General features: G+C 41.1%; 1 protein-coding gene across 3 annotated transcripts in view; it reads left to right on the forward strand.

The window, feature by feature from the left end:
- CHRFAM7A (CHRNA7 (exons 5-10) and FAM7A (exons A-E) fusion) overlaps window positions 1–17,725 on the forward strand; it is a 44,673-nt gene that overhangs the window by 7,120 nt on the left and 19,828 nt on the right. For all 3 annotated transcript variants that reach the window (XR_008468571.1, XM_054215378.1, XM_054215379.1), the window contains exon 3: window positions 17,039–17,083. Coding sequence is in view for 2 of the 3 variants with exons in the window: in XM_054215378.1 (XP_054071353.1) it covers window positions 17,039–17,083 (45 nt within the window). In the remaining variant the exon portion in view is untranslated. The remainder of the gene's footprint in view (window positions 1–17,038; window positions 17,084–17,725) is intronic.

The raw sequence follows: 17,725 nt of genomic DNA on the forward strand, positions 1-17,725 counted from the left end.
GGAACACCACTCGTCACTGGTCTCCAACTAGACTCTGTGCCCCTAATCACAACCCTCTGAGCTCTATCTTTCAACCAGTTTTCTATCCACCCCACTGTCCATTCATCTAACCCACACTTCCTAAGCTTCCCTATGAGGATGCTGTGGGAGACCGTGTCAAACGCCTTGCTTAAGTCAAGGTAGACCACATCTACCGCCCTCCCCTCATCTATCCATCTAGTCATGCCATTGTAGAAGGCTATCAGATTAGTCAGACATGATTTCCCCTTGGTGAATCCATGCTGAGTACTTCTGATAGCTTTCCTTTCCTCCACATGCCTTGAGATGACACCCAGAATGAGCTGTCCCATCATCTTTCCAGGGATGGAGGTGAGGCTGACCGGCCTGTAGTTCCCCGGCTCTTCCTTTTTGCCTTTCTTGAAGACTGGAGTGACATTGGCTTTCCTCCAGTCCCCAGGCACCTCGCCTGTTCTCCAGGACTTTTCAAAGATGATGGAGAGCGGCCCAGCAATGACTTCTGCCAGCTCCTTCAGCACTCTCGGGTGCATCCCATCAGGGCCCATGGACTTGTGAATATCTAGATGATCTAATTGGTCCCTCACTCGCTCCTCCTCAACCCAAGGGAAGTCTTCTTCTTTCCCTGTTACTTTATTCAATGCCTGGGACTCCTGAGGGCTGGTCCGAGCAGAAAAGACCGAAGCAAAGAAGGCATTCAGTAACTCTGCCTTCTCCACATCCTCCGTCACCATGACTCCTGCCTCATTCAGCAGTGGGCCTACAACTTCTCTGGTCTTCCTTTTGCTTCCAATATACTTGTAGAAGCTCTTTTTGTTGTGCTTGATGTCCCTAGCCAGGTCTAATTCCAAGGCGGCCTTGGCTTTCCTTGTTTCATCCCTGCACGCTCTGGTGGCATTCTTGTAATCCTCCCAAGGGGTCAGTCCCTTCTTCCACTTATTATAAACTTCCTTCTTCCACTTGAGCTTTTTCTGAAGCTCCCTGCTCAACCATGCAGGTCTCCTGCGTCCCTTGGCCGATTTCTTTCTCTTAGGGATGCACCGATCCTGAGCTTGGAGAAAGTGGTCTTTGAATATCAACCAGCTTTCTTGAGCCCCTTTGCCTTCCAGAGCCCTAGCCCACGGGATCTCTCCAAGCAGTTTCCTGAAGAGGTCAAAGTTAGCCCTCCTGAAATCCAAGGTTGTAATTTTACTTCTTGTTGATGTTTTGTGGATAGTACCCATGATCCTGAACTCAATCATTTCATGATCACTACAACCTAGGGTGCCCCCAACCTTAATGTCCTCCACCAATCCCTCTGTGTTTGTCAGTACCAGGTCTAGAAGTGCTCCTCTCCTTGTTGGCTCCTGTACCACCTGTGTCAAAAAGTTGTCATCAATGCACTGGAGGAGCCTCCTGGACTGTGCATGCCTGGCTGTGTGGTCTTCCCAGCAGATATCGGGGTGATTGAAGTCCCCCATGAGAACCAGGGCCTGCGATTGCGAGGCTACCTTCAGTTGTCTGTAGAAAGCCTCATCAGTTTCCCCATCCTGATCAGGTGGCCTGTAATAAACACCCACAACAGTGTCCCTCATATTTGCCTGTCCCTTAATCCTCACCCATAAGCTCTCGACCCGCTCTTCATCCGCCCCTAGTGAGAGCTCAATGCATTCCAAATGCTCTCTCACATAGAGTGCGATTCCACCACCACGCGTTGCCTGTCTGTCTTTCCTGAAAAGGACATAGCCATCCATGACAGCATTCCAGTCATGTGAGTTGTCCCACCACGTCTCAGTAATTGCAATGAGATCATGGCCCCGCAACCGCACACAGACCTCCAGCTCTTCCTGCTTATTCCCCATGCTGCGTGCATTGGTGTATAAGCATTTCAGAGAGGGAGTTGTGTGTGTAGTTTTGACCCTTGAGATGTGGTGTGCCTTCTGGCTTTCAGAAATACTGGCACACTGGCCCACGAGCGCTGAGCAACTACACCCTGGCACCTCACCAGCAAGCCCAGTACCATCCCCATGCCACACCCTCCATGTACATGCCACAACCTCCCTGGGCACCCTGTTCCAGTACTCAACTACCATCACAGCAGACTTGTTTTCCTAACATCTAAGCAGGACTTTCCATGTTCCAACTTGGGAACAACACTAAAAGACAGTTCTAGAAAAATGAGGTGCCTTTCCTTCTTCTACAAAATTGGGTACACAGGATAAAGATATTTTAGGGAAGTACACCAGATTTCTTGGCTATTTGCAGCCAGGTATGTATTTTGACTTTACAAAAGCCTTTTGGAATAATGTTCTCAGCAAAAAGCTAAAGAATAAGGCCTTGGCAAACCCACATGGCAGAACTGGTTAGAAAACCTTAGAGTAATTGTCAGTGGTTCACTGTCAAAATGGGGAGATTTAGTTACATTGTGAGATTGCCCAGGAACAAATCCTGAGTCATTTTTTCCTTTTCATTTCACCTTGAAGAGAGACTAAGTAATATTTCTATTAAATTTGCAGATGACGTAAGTTTGAGAAGGGCTCAGAGAATACTGAGGGCTAAACTAGAACTTAACATTGTCTTGGTGTAATAGTAGAGTAAAAGGACTGGTTTGACCCAATTTGATGCATGTTTTTTTCAAAGCTTAAATTATGTGAAATTTTGGGTACTATATTTTAAGAAATATTTGGATGCACTGGAAATAATCCATCCGCTGGCGACTTTGGTTGTATTGAATCAGTTTAATTTGATGCCTAAGTGCTTTCTTAACTGGAGCCAAAGACAGGTCAGTACTGCCTCTGTATGAGGACAGTTATTTGTATTATCTTTATCATTCCATCAACTATAACTATAACTGTAGTCACAGTCCAGACTGTCCCTGTGCTAGATGATATGTAAACACAGCTGAAAAGATCATCTTTGTTCCAAAACATTTACAAACTAATTATATTTTGATAGACTAGATCCTTTTAACATCAGAATCATTCATATCATAATAACTGTTGAAGCATACAAGACAGTGTTAAATAAAACTTCAGCACAAAAATGCTAAACTTAAGACCAGAAGAATTATTGCATTGGGATCAGACCAATGGCTTTCTGGTATTAATTTTCATAAAAATGTTGTCTTAGCTTTTTCTGAGGAATTCCAGCAATTTTACTCTGCAACTGTTGAAAACTTTACAGTGTTGTGGGGCTTTCTCGTTTGAATCTAGAATTTATATGAACTTTCTACATGGAACTCGGGGCAGCACTCTGTGAGCGTCCTAAGCTGATCTCAGCACCCTGCTGTTGAAAGAGATGATCTCCCTAACTTCTGGCCTCATCTTCCTCCCCCTTTGGCTTGCTCCACTGCCTCTGAGACTGAGCAGTTAGCTGTGTCAATTTTTTGAGCAGTCATTTTTCTAGATGACCTCTACTTAGTTTGGATTTAGATTAGCTTAAGCTGCTCACAAACCTCTATCCATGGCTGTTTTGCACTTAAAATCTGTCATATATTTAGCAAAAACCCAAGCTTGTTCCTTCTCTATCTAAGCTAAGTTGCTAAACTTGGGAAAATGCTGGATCAATACTATCTTAGCTTGTGAGTTCTGAAGCAAGACTTAAGGTGACAAACATTTTGGTGGGTATGAATGTGTCCATTTTGATCAACTCTGATCATGAACTTTTTTTTTTTTAACTAGCAAAAGACTCAACATTCAATAACTTACTTAAGAAAGTCAAATTTATTATTTATCTACATGAATATTCAAGTTCTTACTCATGTTGCGTAACGCTGTTTAGTCAGGAGCCTTTCATGGTTCCTCAAGACATTTACTAGCTAATTAAATCATTTACTACACAACAGTTTTTGCTTATTTTCCAGTTTCTCCTGTTTCTTTTTTTAATTTCTAGTTAGGGAAGAGAAAAGTGCTGAATAGTTGTTTATATGTAGTGAGCAGCAGCAGAATCTCAAGAGAAATCTTGTTCGTCTAGGCTGTTCAACTCACTTGTGCAGACCAAAGGAAATATGAAAGCATGCAAACTTTTTTATGTTTATCTGAACTCAGTCAAAGTTTGCTCATCCTACATTGCCCTTGGTTACTTGTATGACTTAGATTTATATATTCAAGGGCTTTCGTCCTTGTTACATTTTACACAGTGTAAGTGATACAGTTGACTTCAATGACGTACATACAGTGCTTAGCAAAGCCTCTGCATAAGAATCTGTAGCTCAGTATTTGCAGTCAAATACCCTGGACCCACCGGGCAAGACAGTAATGTGAAATTATGTGAAATAGCTTGAAATTTTAAAAAGAAAATTATGCTGTCATTCAAAGAAGCAGAACAGCTTCTGTAAAGAAACAGACTATAAAGCAAACATCTCCCCCGCCAAAAAAAAAAAAAAGAAAAAAGAAATTGAAATCTGGAAAGACAACTAAAACCACCAAATCACGAAGCTCACTGAGAAATGGTGCTAAAGAAGTTCCTAAGCTGTTTATCAAACCTCAGCAGCCTCTTTGCAAACAATGGTTGTGGCAGAAGCTCATAAAATCTGTGTTATTCTTTTAAATTTTAGCATTCATTTGTGTACATTAGAAAAAGTATCTCCAAGCTTTCTTTTCCTCCCACTTTGCTTCTTGATCTGCATTCCCTCCATGCTAAAGGGAAGAAGTATTTTCACTTTCATCTTGCAGCCATTTCCATTCTACCGTGATTTATTCCTGAGAGTTTAGAAAACTGGAGCAGTGCTGGGACCTGCTTTCCGAGATTTTTGGTTAATTTAATACCTATGAAACTTACTGGATTATAACAGAAAACAGAGTATTCTGCTCCCCTGTGAAAGATGAAGAACAGATCTTTTCAAATAACAGTCTAAAATATTCTGATCATTGATCTATCTAATCAAGCAGACAACAACTCTTCCTACCCTACCGTGGTGAGATACTAATATACTAAGAGAAACTGCAACCTTGTGATATTTGCCCATTTTTCCTGTGCTTCTGAATATCTTCTGGCTTTTTTTGACTATTTTTTCCTTCAGCATCTTTCTTTTACCTAGTCTTCTCAAACAGCATTAGATCTGGAAATTTTAAACATGGTCTGTATTCTGCAGGATGGAATGGGAAGCAATGATTTAAACTTATTTAAGGCAGTTTGCAGGAAGGAAAAAAGGACTGACTAATGGCTATAAAAAACCTCCTGATAATCATTAAATGCAGGACATTAGAGATGTTCATTGTATGTGAACATCAAAACATCTGTTCTGCTTTCTGGTTCCACAAAGAGGTCTTTGGAATTGTAATACAAATAAGTTGGGTTTTTTGTGTTTGTTTATTTTCTAATATGAGTAAAGCAAAGTAGTTTCTCTAACATTTTTCTTATCCTTTGTGATAGAAATAATCAGTACGAATCATAAAAGCTCAGTACTTCATTTCTTTGTTCTCTAACTACGTTGGTACGGGTGCCCCATTAACTTAAAAAGTGAGCAGACATCTACTGGTGTGCCACCTGTGATGCAGAAGGTTTGCATCCTTACTGGGAAAAGTATGATTAAGGTCCTAGAAAACAGATTCCGTTGTGACAGATTGCTGTAGAGTACAGGGACCAGAACATAAACCTTTCACATTTTACACAGGACCTCTTAGGAGAACAACAGAATTTGCAATGTCACATCATCTAGTAATTATTACCAGTCCTCAGTAATCAGCTAATAAAATATAATTACAGCACATGGCATAATTACTGGGTGTCAGGTCTGGCTAACTAGTACTTGTTCTTATACAAAGCTTTTAATTCACAGAAGTTTGGGGACTGAAATGAATATGCTCCCTGTAATACTCAGAACTGTTTGGGGTTTTGGGGGTTTTTTTTTGTTTTTTGTTTTTTTAAAGACTATATACAGTTAAAATGAGAATATTTCTGTTATATTCAAGTACTAGACAATACATCATGTCACTACTCAATACCCCAGTTCATATCCATTTCTTTCCTGGGAAGGCTTCTGGAAGTGCTGTGGGAAGATGCTGTGGGCTGGATGGGGATGTGCTGTGGGAAGATGCTGTGGGCTGGATCTGGGGAAAAGCGACCACACCAAACCATCACAGCCTCTGCCCTGCCCTGCCCCTGCGGGTCCCCAGGTTGGCAGGAAAGGTGCTGCAGCAGTTGGGGGATGATGGCACGGGAAGGCAGGCGGTGCTGCTAAAGCAACGCGCCTAACCTCCAGCACCACCTTCGGGAGCACCGGGGTTACCGGAAGAGCCTGGGGACCAGGTTAGGTTGTCAGTCATGGTTTAACATTTTCAAATGGTAGTCCTGATGGGTTATGGCTCTTGAACATCCGAGCAGGTGGTATTCTGTCTCTGTTTCATTTCAGGGCTGTATTCTCAGGCCTGTTCAGATACAGTGCCTGCTTTTCTCTCAGAAAAGCACACACTATAAAAAGTTTTCAGTAATTTACAAATATAATAGTGCTGACAGCAGCCAAACAAACTATTGTCAATGGATTGCACGCAAACACTTTTCTATCTATGAACAGTGTACTAACATAGAAACATTCAAATGTTAATTACTTCAAATTTAGATGATACAGATGTGAATTCTTCAGTTTCTCCTGAACTCCTCACCATGTTCGCCTGAATAGACTACTGAACAATCCAACTGTTCCCAATCTAAATATATCTCTGAGTTACAAAAAAGGAAAAGAAAAAAAAAAAGGAAGATCATCTCACAATGGGTTGGCAACAGGGAGAATATATGTACAAGCACTTATATAGAAAAAGAAATCTTTTAAAATTCAGTTAGAATTTTAATTACTTAAATAATTTATTTTTAATTTGTTAATTATTTTCCAAGAATAACTGGAACTTATATTTGGGTTTAACTTCACTTACACTTGCATGTTCATGCCTGTTACCTGAAACGAGAATTCAATTTGTGAAAAGGAAAGGCTGTTAACACTGGCTTCAGCAACAGCTAACTGGGAGGTGCTCAGAGCATGGCGCGAAGCTGTGTGCTGCTTATTGGAAGCAACATAAGAATATGATATTTTTCTGGTAATGATAAAAAAACCTCTGGTATGATGAAGGCATATTTGCATGGTCTACAATCACTTCTCCATATTGCTTATATGATCCTTATAATGGAGTAGCCTGAAGGGAAGAGGATCGATAACTATGTGCAGAGTTCGAGGACTCACACGCATGTTTAATTATACAGCACTACTGCTTTGGACTTTTATTGGCCTGTTTTCTGTGTTCAGCCCTGCGTATTAACATATTTCTGTGGGTGGCATCCCCATAATTACTCCCAGTAACTACACAGTTCTGTCAGTTAAACATTTGAGAGGAAAGAAGCAGGCCTTTTACCCACTGCCACCAATGCTACTAAATGCAAGAATGAAGACAGAAAAAATAATGAGCACTGGCAAGTTTGACTGAACCACTGACTGAGCTCAAGAAATTAAAATAAGCATTTTTATGGATTTTGGAGTGTTCAATCCATCTCTGACCCCACCAGACAGGAGTGTTCTTTTCATAGGAGAGAGTCTGCTCTTTTGTATTGCAGAAAACAGCAGCCTGAAGGACTGCGTAGGTGTTCTGACATTTCAGTCGTGACGCTTGTTGCATTTGTGAAGAGAGAGACACACAGTTGATTTTCATCAATATACTCCCCTCAGCCAAGCTCACTGTTTCCCAGTACCTTTGTCAGTGATTCTTTACAGGCATTAAAGAGAAGTGGGGACCATATGGATTTTCAGAGAAAGTTGAAAATTAAGACCTTGTAAAAGAGGACTCTCAAACCTGTCCCTCAGAGGATGTAGAGTAAGGAATAACTAGATTTTCTGTAATGCTGATTCATCCTCTCTTCCTGAGTTATTAAGGTGTCTTTGTAATACTTCTCTGTCAAGAGCTGCAGAGACATTTAGCAGGATAAGCAATGTATTTTGTATTATCACCCTTCTCCAGGGAATTTTTTAATTGCCATGGTGATGTCTGTGCTGTATCCTAGCTTGAACAGAGACCCCATGACATCAAGGAAAATGGATTATGTTACATATCACAGGAATTTTGGAGCTACTCCTTCTTCCTTAATTTGCCTACACTTGGGAAGCTGGAGATAAGACAGTATAGCTAGAGAGACCGGGCTGAGTAACAGCACTTTGCTACCTGGTCCTCTAAAGCTAGCTTTAACTATGCCCGTTTGTAGTGGACACAGCTATTCCTGATGGTTGTGTCCTAGTCGGATGCCTCTATCTCTTGGCTCTGGTGTTCCTCGAAGGTTCTGCAGTTTCAGCCTGTGAACTGATGCTAAAACATGGACAGCATGCTCCGGTTAGGTGTGGAAATTTCTGTTATTCACAAAAATAGGACAGAGGAATGCCAGCAGCAGGCTGGTGCTGGAGCTCTGTGCTCTGCTCGCATGAAGGGAGATGAAGAGGCAGCTTTGTGTTCAGCTCCTTGTTCTCCCACGACTTCCTCTTGTCTCCTTGAAGAAATCACCCGCTTTCCTTCCAATTTAGTTTGCTAAACACACACGCTACAACAGCATTTCCATATGACTTAGGAACATTTTGAGGAGAAAGGCTTAATAAAAAGTCAAATGACTTAAAGTTGATGAGCAAGAATAAAAACAGAGTCAAATCCTTTGATGTAATGCTGTCCTGACATTACATCTGGGGGCAGCAACCTGACCTTTTAACTTCTATGTTTTGCAGCTAACCTCTAGGCAAATAAATCAAGTTCAAAAGCTTTGATTCCCTCTTGTCTTAACGCTGTCTATGGAGTGGGGCTACAGGGGCTCTGTTATTCCCTCTGAGCCTGTGGGATGGTTGGTAGTTCCCAGATCCCAGAGTGCACGCAGAGCTGGGATGCCCATCTGCGTCAGACTGACAGCGATCGGCAGCACCTAGAGCCAGTGTTTAACACTAATTCAGGGTTCCATCCTCTCAAAGGGAGTTTGCTGTGGAATACAATGGAATCAAGAATTATTTGTAAATAAAGCCACAGAACAGAGTTATTACTTCACACGCTTGGAATAAGTGTAACTGTACTTTAAGCTCTATGGTATGTTTAATAATTCAACTGAGTGAAACCTACAGCGAATCATGGGAATTCATAAGATAACTTGAAAAAATACAACCTCCCCCTCTTGCGCTTCAATAGAATACTTTTTTCCCACAAAATGTGCTGAAGTATGTTATTAGCTATGCTGTAGTCTGCTCATTTCATACGCCTCATCCCTGCTAGTCTTTGCAAAGATGAATGTGTTCAAATCTAAATACAATCTCTTGTTAACAATGATGTACTGAAAAAAAAAAGAAAAAAGACTGCTATTACAATTATGTCCCCATGGTAACAGAAATGGTACACCAGGAGGCTCTTACACATATTTATAATCTCTGCTTCTTTTCTGTGAAACTCAGTGAAAATACATCTGAAGCCCATTGCCAGGACAAAGCCCTGTTACAGTCAATGGCACACACGACCGTCAGACCTTCTCAGAGTATGGACGGAACAGAAACACGCTCCCCCATTTTGAGGAGGCTCCTCGGGCAGATGCTCTGCCCAGAGCTAAGATGGCACTCCTACGCTCTTGCTCCAGCAGATTTTCTGCTGTGTAAGATTTGCATCCATCTGGGATGACCTGTGTACGTTTTGGGCAAACTCCACCTTTCTTTTAAAGCAAGACAAAGTAGTTGGGGAGAAAGCAAATGCTTCTTGCAAAAGCATATGAGATTAGTTGGTGTGGAGAAACCACTGGAGTTTTTCAGACTTGCAAAATAGAGCACACATGGCACAATTAAAAAAAAACAACAAACCAAAACCAAAAAACAAAACCAAACAACTTCCCCCTCAGAATTTTACCTGAATTAAGTTAAGCAGCACAATCAGACTCCTCATCTCGCATTCCAAACACCATCTTAACCCAGGTAAAATTCAAATGACGTTTTCCTAATTTTTATTTTAAAGAAAAAAATTAAGATATTCAAAAGGCCAAAACCAAGCATCTACTCCTATCCCAGCAGCACAGAACGCTTTGGTAACATTTTAGTATTTTAACTCTAGAAACTTTAAAGCTTTCACGGAACTTTAGCTATAAGCACAGAAGCATACTTGGCTGTGGTATTCAGGTTTACTTCCTTACTCCTTTGTTTCTCTCCTTCCTGTGCAGCTGAACAGTGCGTGGGCCAGGTGAAGTCCAGGCTTCAATACCCATGCAGAACACATACCTGAAAACACCCATTTTTTTTTTTTTTTAGACTTACACGTAGGTCAAGCTCTACAGTCACTAAGTGGGAACTGTGGCTGCGGGTAGGCTCATAACAAACCTTGTATTAAATATGTGCTGGCTCAAGCGTCACAGACCAGAACTGCATCTGGTCTAGTGCTCATACAAGCGTCTGGAACGAACGTCAGCAGATGTGGCAGTCTAAGCTGCTACACGTTGAGCTGTGTAACTGTGCAAAGACTGCACCGCTAAGGATATTTATAGCAGCGCTGAAATCTGTAATGCTATGTAACAGTTTTGCAGCAGTACTGCAAAGTATTCGTTTGGCACTGTTGCTTTGTTATTTGTAGCTGGGCGCCATTTTCCTTGTGTTTAATTTGCTGAAAATAACGTGCTTGTAGGTGAGAAGGAGACTTTACAAAGTCATTTTTTAAAAAGCATTTGTTGATTTTCTACTCATTTAATCACGTTTATAATAATTCATTATAAACCCCCACCCAAAATAATACGTAGTCTGAACAATTTCACACGTTCCTGATGGAAGGGACACGCTTACAAACTGTCAAGACAGAAAAATGCTCTACAAATACTAAGTATCATATGCCATAAGAGTAATAATAGCCCAATGTTAGACCCAGTACGGCACAGCTGGCTATGGGTAGCTTCAGGTACTGCTGGCACTGGGTTACTCCACGGCCCAGTGAATAAAGAAAATGGCATCGCACATAGATACGGAGGCCAGCCTGGATGTGCGCATTTCAAAGGAAGATGACATAAGCAGATACTGCTTTGAAATAAAACTTCCATATCTTTAAACATTACACTCAGATTAAGTAAACGTTTATGAAGATAGGTCACACTTTGAAGGTGAGAAGCTGCACAGAGTCGAAGTAATAGCAAGATGAGGTCTTGGCTGTCACAGAGGACTATCTGCTAAAGAGACGTAGCTTGAGCTGGAATGCTTGGTTTATCCAGCATTATTTCTAGTAAGTGTGACTCCCTCCTTAATTTCTACAAGAGAGAGCTCTAGTAAATATGGCCAGAGAGAGGAATCACTGAATGTAGGTCACGGTTCTAAAACTAAACAAGAACAATAAATAAACAGAATGAGAGTGCAGTCAGACCTTAATCCCACCTGTCTCATCCAGGCCACTGGATTAACAGTGGCCCTCTCCTACAAATATTTATAAATTCATTTATAAAATTGGGCCAATATATACAACAGTCATTAGCCTGAACACTTTGCATGGGTGATTCAACCATTTCACAAATACTCTTCAGCTGCATTCTCCTTTCCAGCTGTACTTTCTAGTGTAGGTTCTTGTTCAGCTCTGCTGCACCATTCCCATGATGTGAAGAGGCTGATTTTTTAACTCAAATAGGAAACAGAGGAACTGTCACTACACCTGGGATTGGTACTGCCACTCTGTCCTTCAAGATTACGGAAGGTGCTTAGGACAGCAGGTTGTGTTGGGAATATGCCAAAGATTTGCCCTGCATTGTTCCTGGCTAGAGATTTAGGGGACTTCAATAAACTTCACTCACTGTATCACAAATGAAAGTGGGGGCCGGTGGGGGGGAAGTGAGGAGGAGGTGTCCCTACAGGAAAACTCCACCTTTCCCATATAACTACGTCAATTAGTCCCAGAATAGCCATTTATTGCCTTGCTCCTCTTTGAATTTACAGTCCAAAGGCAGCCTTTTTAAAATATAAAAATGGCTTGTGGCAGCAAACTGAGCCAGTCTGTGTTATCTCCAGCAACAAAACTCCACTCCCCAGTCAGCAGCAATTCTCCAGAGCAGTTCTCTATTTCACGAAGACCTTCAGCAGGTAGAGAGTATGAAGAGCAATCCATATTCCGTCCATCATAAACCTAGTAAACCTAAGAGCTAAACAGAAAAGAAGTTTTCTTTTCAAATTTCACTTTAATTAACTACTTACATTTTGATTTTCCTTAAGATTTTAATTTGATTAGAAAAAAAAAAAAAGCTAGAGGAAATAAAATCAAAGATCAAGAAGCACACAAAGTAAGGAAGACATTTTCAGGCTGGATTTCAGAGATTTAACTGCAAAACTCACCTTAATGCTACAGGAGGTATTTAGCTAACTCACGAGCACAGCTGCAATATCTCATCCCTAAAGGTCTGAAAGAGCCAGAAAGATTCTGAGTTGGAAGGTGAGAAAGTCACAGAGCCAGATATCATGCTAGCAGTGAGGGTGCCTCAGGGCTGAATTTGGCTTTGAAGTGGAATGTAGAAGAGAAGAAAGGGCGATGTCCTAAATGCCTTCAACTTTCACTAAGGTCACTAGCAGCATGGAGTGGCTGAGTATGAAATAATGAAGACCAACTTTCAGGAGGTTTTTAGCACCAACAGAATCAGGGCAAGTTAGCAGCTGACACAAAGGGAGCTGGCCTAAGGCAAGCACAAGCCCAAGGCCAAGTCATGCAGAATTGGCACACCATGGTGACTGGGCTGAGTAGTAAAGCACATCATCTTAAATTCTGTTTAAACAGTTCGCAACAGTTGCTGTAATTTTGAAGGAGCGTTGCTTCCCAGCAGTAGGCTGTGCCACTACCAGACTAAGTCAGAGATGTCAGAGCTCTGTTTTTATATAAAAATCTCACTGATATGGCAAAAGTCAGAACAGCAAATATAAATGTGTGTTTCAGTTTGAAGTGGTCTTGAGAAAAATGCAGTGAAACAGATAAAATTTATATTTTTGGCTTCTTTTTATTGAATCATGTTGCACTTTTTGCATCTATTTTCAAGAAATCAGAAACATTCTGTGACTTATTCCTATTCTTTTCCCCCTTGCTTTTTGCTGCACATCTTTTCTAGTGTGGATACTAGATGTGCTGACATCCCTTTGAAAGTCAGCAGATAACATTCCTTACAAAGTCTGTAATGTCCATGCTAATGCCGTTCACAAAGATTTTCATCCCTTCTTTTATATATTCTGTTGAACACAGGGTAAGGGAAGGACAATGTGAGAATCTAATACTGTGTTTACAGAGCTGATCCATCTGATAGACTGTTTAAATCGAAAAGACAGACAAAACCAGAGATGGGAACTTGAAGAACGGCGACAGTGTAATTCCCTTCAAAAAATTCCAGAAATAGTTACCTCTACCTTCAAAAATGAAAGAAGGACCATTCTAGTATCGCTGATGTCAGCTACTTTCCTTTCATTGCCCACACTGCCATAACATAATGTGATAAGCTGTCCAGTGGCACTTTGTCATCTGCCCTGACAGATCATGACTACAGTTATGAACTGAGTAGAGTGAAGCAGCCTCCCACTGCGCGAGTGGCACCTCACTCTTCATCAGCCATGCTACTTGGCCAGCAATATCTGAACAGCAAGTAACCTCAAGTAGCTGGTATGGGGAAAAAAACCCACACCAATCCAAACAACATGATAGAGCTTCTGGTCTCATTCCCTGACTAATGTTCCCAGCATCTCAGAATATATTGTGAAGTCCTTTTTCTTTGCTCCTCTACAGTAGATAGGAGCTGCTTTGCTTTTGTGCTCGACACTTTTTCTGTAAGTAAGTGTTTACAAAATACTGCAAAGTGACAAAAACTGGTGAAGTGCTACAAAGCGTTTCAAGCCCACCCATCATTTTATGGGGAAGTACTGCACAACCCTCATGAAAAACAGTGTTAATGCAGTTTGCTGTAAAGCTTTTAAAACAGCGTCCAAAAACCTCCCCTAGACAGGAGAACCCCGCAGGACGTCTCCTGCCCCACCTTTCACCAGCTGCACTTGGGACCGTAGAGACAGACAAACCCTCTAAAATCAGAATCTTTCCTGCAGTGATGGGTGAGTCAATCCAATAATGACTAAAATGTTGGAAGCCATTTGCTCCAACAAACACTATAAAAAAACCCCACCGCTATAAACCAAGTGTCAGCATGCAGCGAAGTTTTTATAGCTGAGGAGCAATGATGGGATATACAATTCAAACACTGATGGAACCTTAAATATAGTAATCCAAGTGGGAGTTATTTCATTCAAATATACTCTTTCAGGCTCTAAATGCCTAAAATAACAGAAAGAAACAGCAGGAAAACAGCGTGGTCCATCTTCACTTTGGGCTTGTCTTCACTGTACAAGTTACTTTTGAGTTAATTCTCTCAGGAATACCCTCTTTGAGCAAGATTCTCGTGAAAGATCACACTTCAGAATAACTCCTGGCTTTCAGAACACATCTGTGGCATCTCCTGCAGGCGAGCCTGCGATGGCTCTGCGGTGTGCCCAGCTGCCTGGCAGTGTGGCGAGCAGCTGAATCATTCTGCCAGCAGCACAGCTGGATTAAAAGCCTACTGTCCCCCTCAGCTCTGCTTAGTTTGACTGCTCAGTGATGGCTCCCCAGCCTGTGATGTGCGCTGGTTGATAGTAGAGCTCCTTTCTGGTACTCCTAAAATAGTTCATCTGACTATGCTGTGCACTCATGGCTTCAAAATAAATCCCCACGGCGTATCGTTAGCTTAAGCATCAGCAGCACTCCAGCTTTAGTACAACCTCTTCCTGCTAGAGAAAAGGGAATTTTTGAAACATCACTAATCTAAGGCTGGGGCCATTCATGTGTATAAAGAGATCACACTGGGAATAAAATGTGAGTTTAAGTCAGAATTTAACCATGCAGGAGTGCATGCCATTCAGCTAATAGTCCTGAAACAAGCTTCCCACAACATAATGGATTCTGAATTGCTCTGCACCTTTGAGTAAGTAGCCAGTTGCGTCTGTGCAAAGCAACACAACTTCTGTCTGCCCTGCAGAGAAACAACACAGCAGCGGTGCTCTCGGCTTTGCTCAAGTGTAATAGATGGGACGTTGCATTATAGGAACTTGTCGTGTTCATCTGGGACAGCACACAGAACTTTGAGAAAATGCTATCAAACTTTTAATGATAAGTTATCATTGGTGGTATTTACATCTGACCTAAAAATGGCTATGATGAATAGAAACATATAGGTTTTACATATCCTTAATTTGCAACACTTGTCTATAGACTTTAGGTCATGGTGATATGAATGAACTCTTAAGGATTCTTTCTTCATTCATGAATTAAAGATCCCATGCAAACTACTTTTGTTGTGCTCTAACACTACAAGCAGGTTTTTGAGAGAAGCACCAAATTGATGTTTGTATGGCTACAGAATATCAGCTACTATTGCAAATTAATTACTGCTTTGCCTGGCTGACATCTTCAGCAATGCCTTCAGCATGCTAATTCAATGCAGGTTAATAACGTATTCCTGAAACCAAAGGGTTAAAGAGACCTGTTTCCCCAGGATGCCATTTAAATAAGGTGCTCACTTGAGATAGTTTTGTAAAAGTAAGGTTCATGGAGGCGATGAAGCAGAAAATAGAGAGGAAAAGTGCTGAATCACAAGCCGTGGTGTGTGCTTCCTTGTATTTTTCATTTTACCTTTAATTTTAAAGGAAGGTAGGAATGTGCATTCGAGGGCAGACTTTATTCATGCACAATACCCATCTTTACCTAAAATTTTTTATTTATCCATATGTTGTACATTTAGTTGTGATGATACGTGACCTGGTAACACTGGCATAGATTTACTGATGCTGCTCCTCAAAAGGCTTCACTTGTTTTAAAAATGCCGCTGTCCCTTGCACTGTATTTGATTTTATATGCTGTGTAACTTTGTATTATTGTGCGTCTCTAAAATCGCTTCAATTAAAGGTCTCTCAGGACTTTTGTTCAGTTAGAAGTCCACCAAACAACAGCAAAAGAATAAAAAATATTGACCTTTAGTAAAGAGTATTATTGAAAAAAAGAAATGTGATTAAACATGGGTGGTTTGGGACATTTTTGTGCATTTAGGAACAATATTTAAGTTCAAGAGTGACAGATTTCAGTTCAGAGGTCTACACGTATGAGCAACTCTGACAGCTGCTGCTGTACGGGTGACTGAAACTCGCTACGACACTTCCTTAGACTACAAATGAAGCTGGGAGTGCATGCCAGCAAACTTAGACACTTCCTTAGACTACAAATGACCAGTGCTGGGACAGGGATTGTGCAGTCAGTTTGGGGAATGTGTAATACTGGCAGTATATATGGTATATTTCATTAGCTTCACACAACCCAAGTGAATACTGATAAAATACCTCCACAGAAATAAAGTCACCAACGTTTTCCTGTGTCTGAGGAGCGAAGAATTAAATTCTTTAATTAACTGAAGCATTAAGATGCCTATTGTGTCACCTGAACTCACATCAAATAGTCACAGGAGGCAAGGGGGAAGGCCTTCAAATTGGAACTATTCCAGGCAGAATAATAACGTTCTGCCCTGGCAACAGTTTTCTGGTAAAGCTGATACATCACTTTTTGTACCGTTCCGCTGCTGTCAGCGGTGCCACTTGCCTCTGAGGAAGCTACTCAATATGGCCTCAGCACACATCATCTGAGCTTAGGCACGCTTTCTTTGTTCAATATTTCTTCTATTACTTGCATATGTCTGGTGTGTAAGGTTAATCAGTGAGAGGGCTGCTGCTAACAAAGGTGAAACAGGCAAGTCCTACTGTAATCTGCTTTGCCTTTTGAGATTCCTTATTAAAGAAGGAGTCCCAGGGAAGAGTCTGGCAGAAGGACACCTCAGGAAACAGTTTGATTGACTGTGATAATACCAAATACATGAAAAAGTACCTGGGAAAACTTGTGTTGCAGTAAGTTCAAGGCAATGACCCCTTTGCTTTAAAAGGTACCTTAGCACAACGGGCTATTTCAGAATAGTTGAATGTATTTAACAGTGTTGTTTTAACTGTATGGTACTAAGCTGTGGTTTGGTTTTTTCTCCTTCCTCTCAGGATGAAAAGAATCAAGTATTGACAACAAACATCTGGCTACAAATGGTGAGTTTTGAAACAAAGTATGGGGTTTTTGCCCTTTGGTTTTTGAGTTTAGTTAATTTGAATTTTAGGAGACTTGCAAACGTTTGTTCTATGTCTTGCTACGCAGTGGACAAAGCTAAGCCGAATGGGAAACTGTAAGGCTGAGATTTAGGTCTTCATGTTGTTTCAGGTATTTCTGAAAACTTTTAAGAATTTGAGTCACTACATCTAAGTAAGTAACTAACTCATTGTATTTGATTTAGTCACGCTAAACTCTTGACTGTCATAAGATATCGGTGTCCTAAGAGTCCCAGGCAGAGTAAGTGTAGGTGCAAGAGCCTTATCACCCTTTCAACAAATCCACTATGTTATGGTAAATCATTTGATTGCGAAAGAGAACTGTACATGCAAGAAAAGCATTTCATCTGTAATAGCTGTTCTGATTAGCACGGATAATCACCAGATGGTTCTTCTGATGCAGGGGAAAAATTGTTCCAAAGAGGTTCATTATCTCCTGAGAGCTGCTGCCACTGTCCTAACTGAATGTCTCTGCCATCCTACTTGCTTTGCTGTCTATCTCCTTAAGAAACTGCAAGAGGATTTTAATTAAAATGGCTATGCTGTTCCCACATTGTTCAAAATGTTGTTGTTTAAACATAGGTC

The sequence above is a fragment of the Rissa tridactyla genome, chromosome 9 (assembly GCF_028500815.1).
Source record: "Rissa tridactyla isolate bRisTri1 chromosome 9, bRisTri1.patW.cur.20221130, whole genome shotgun sequence".
Classification (NCBI taxonomy): Eukaryota; Metazoa; Chordata; class Aves; order Charadriiformes; family Laridae; genus Rissa; species Rissa tridactyla.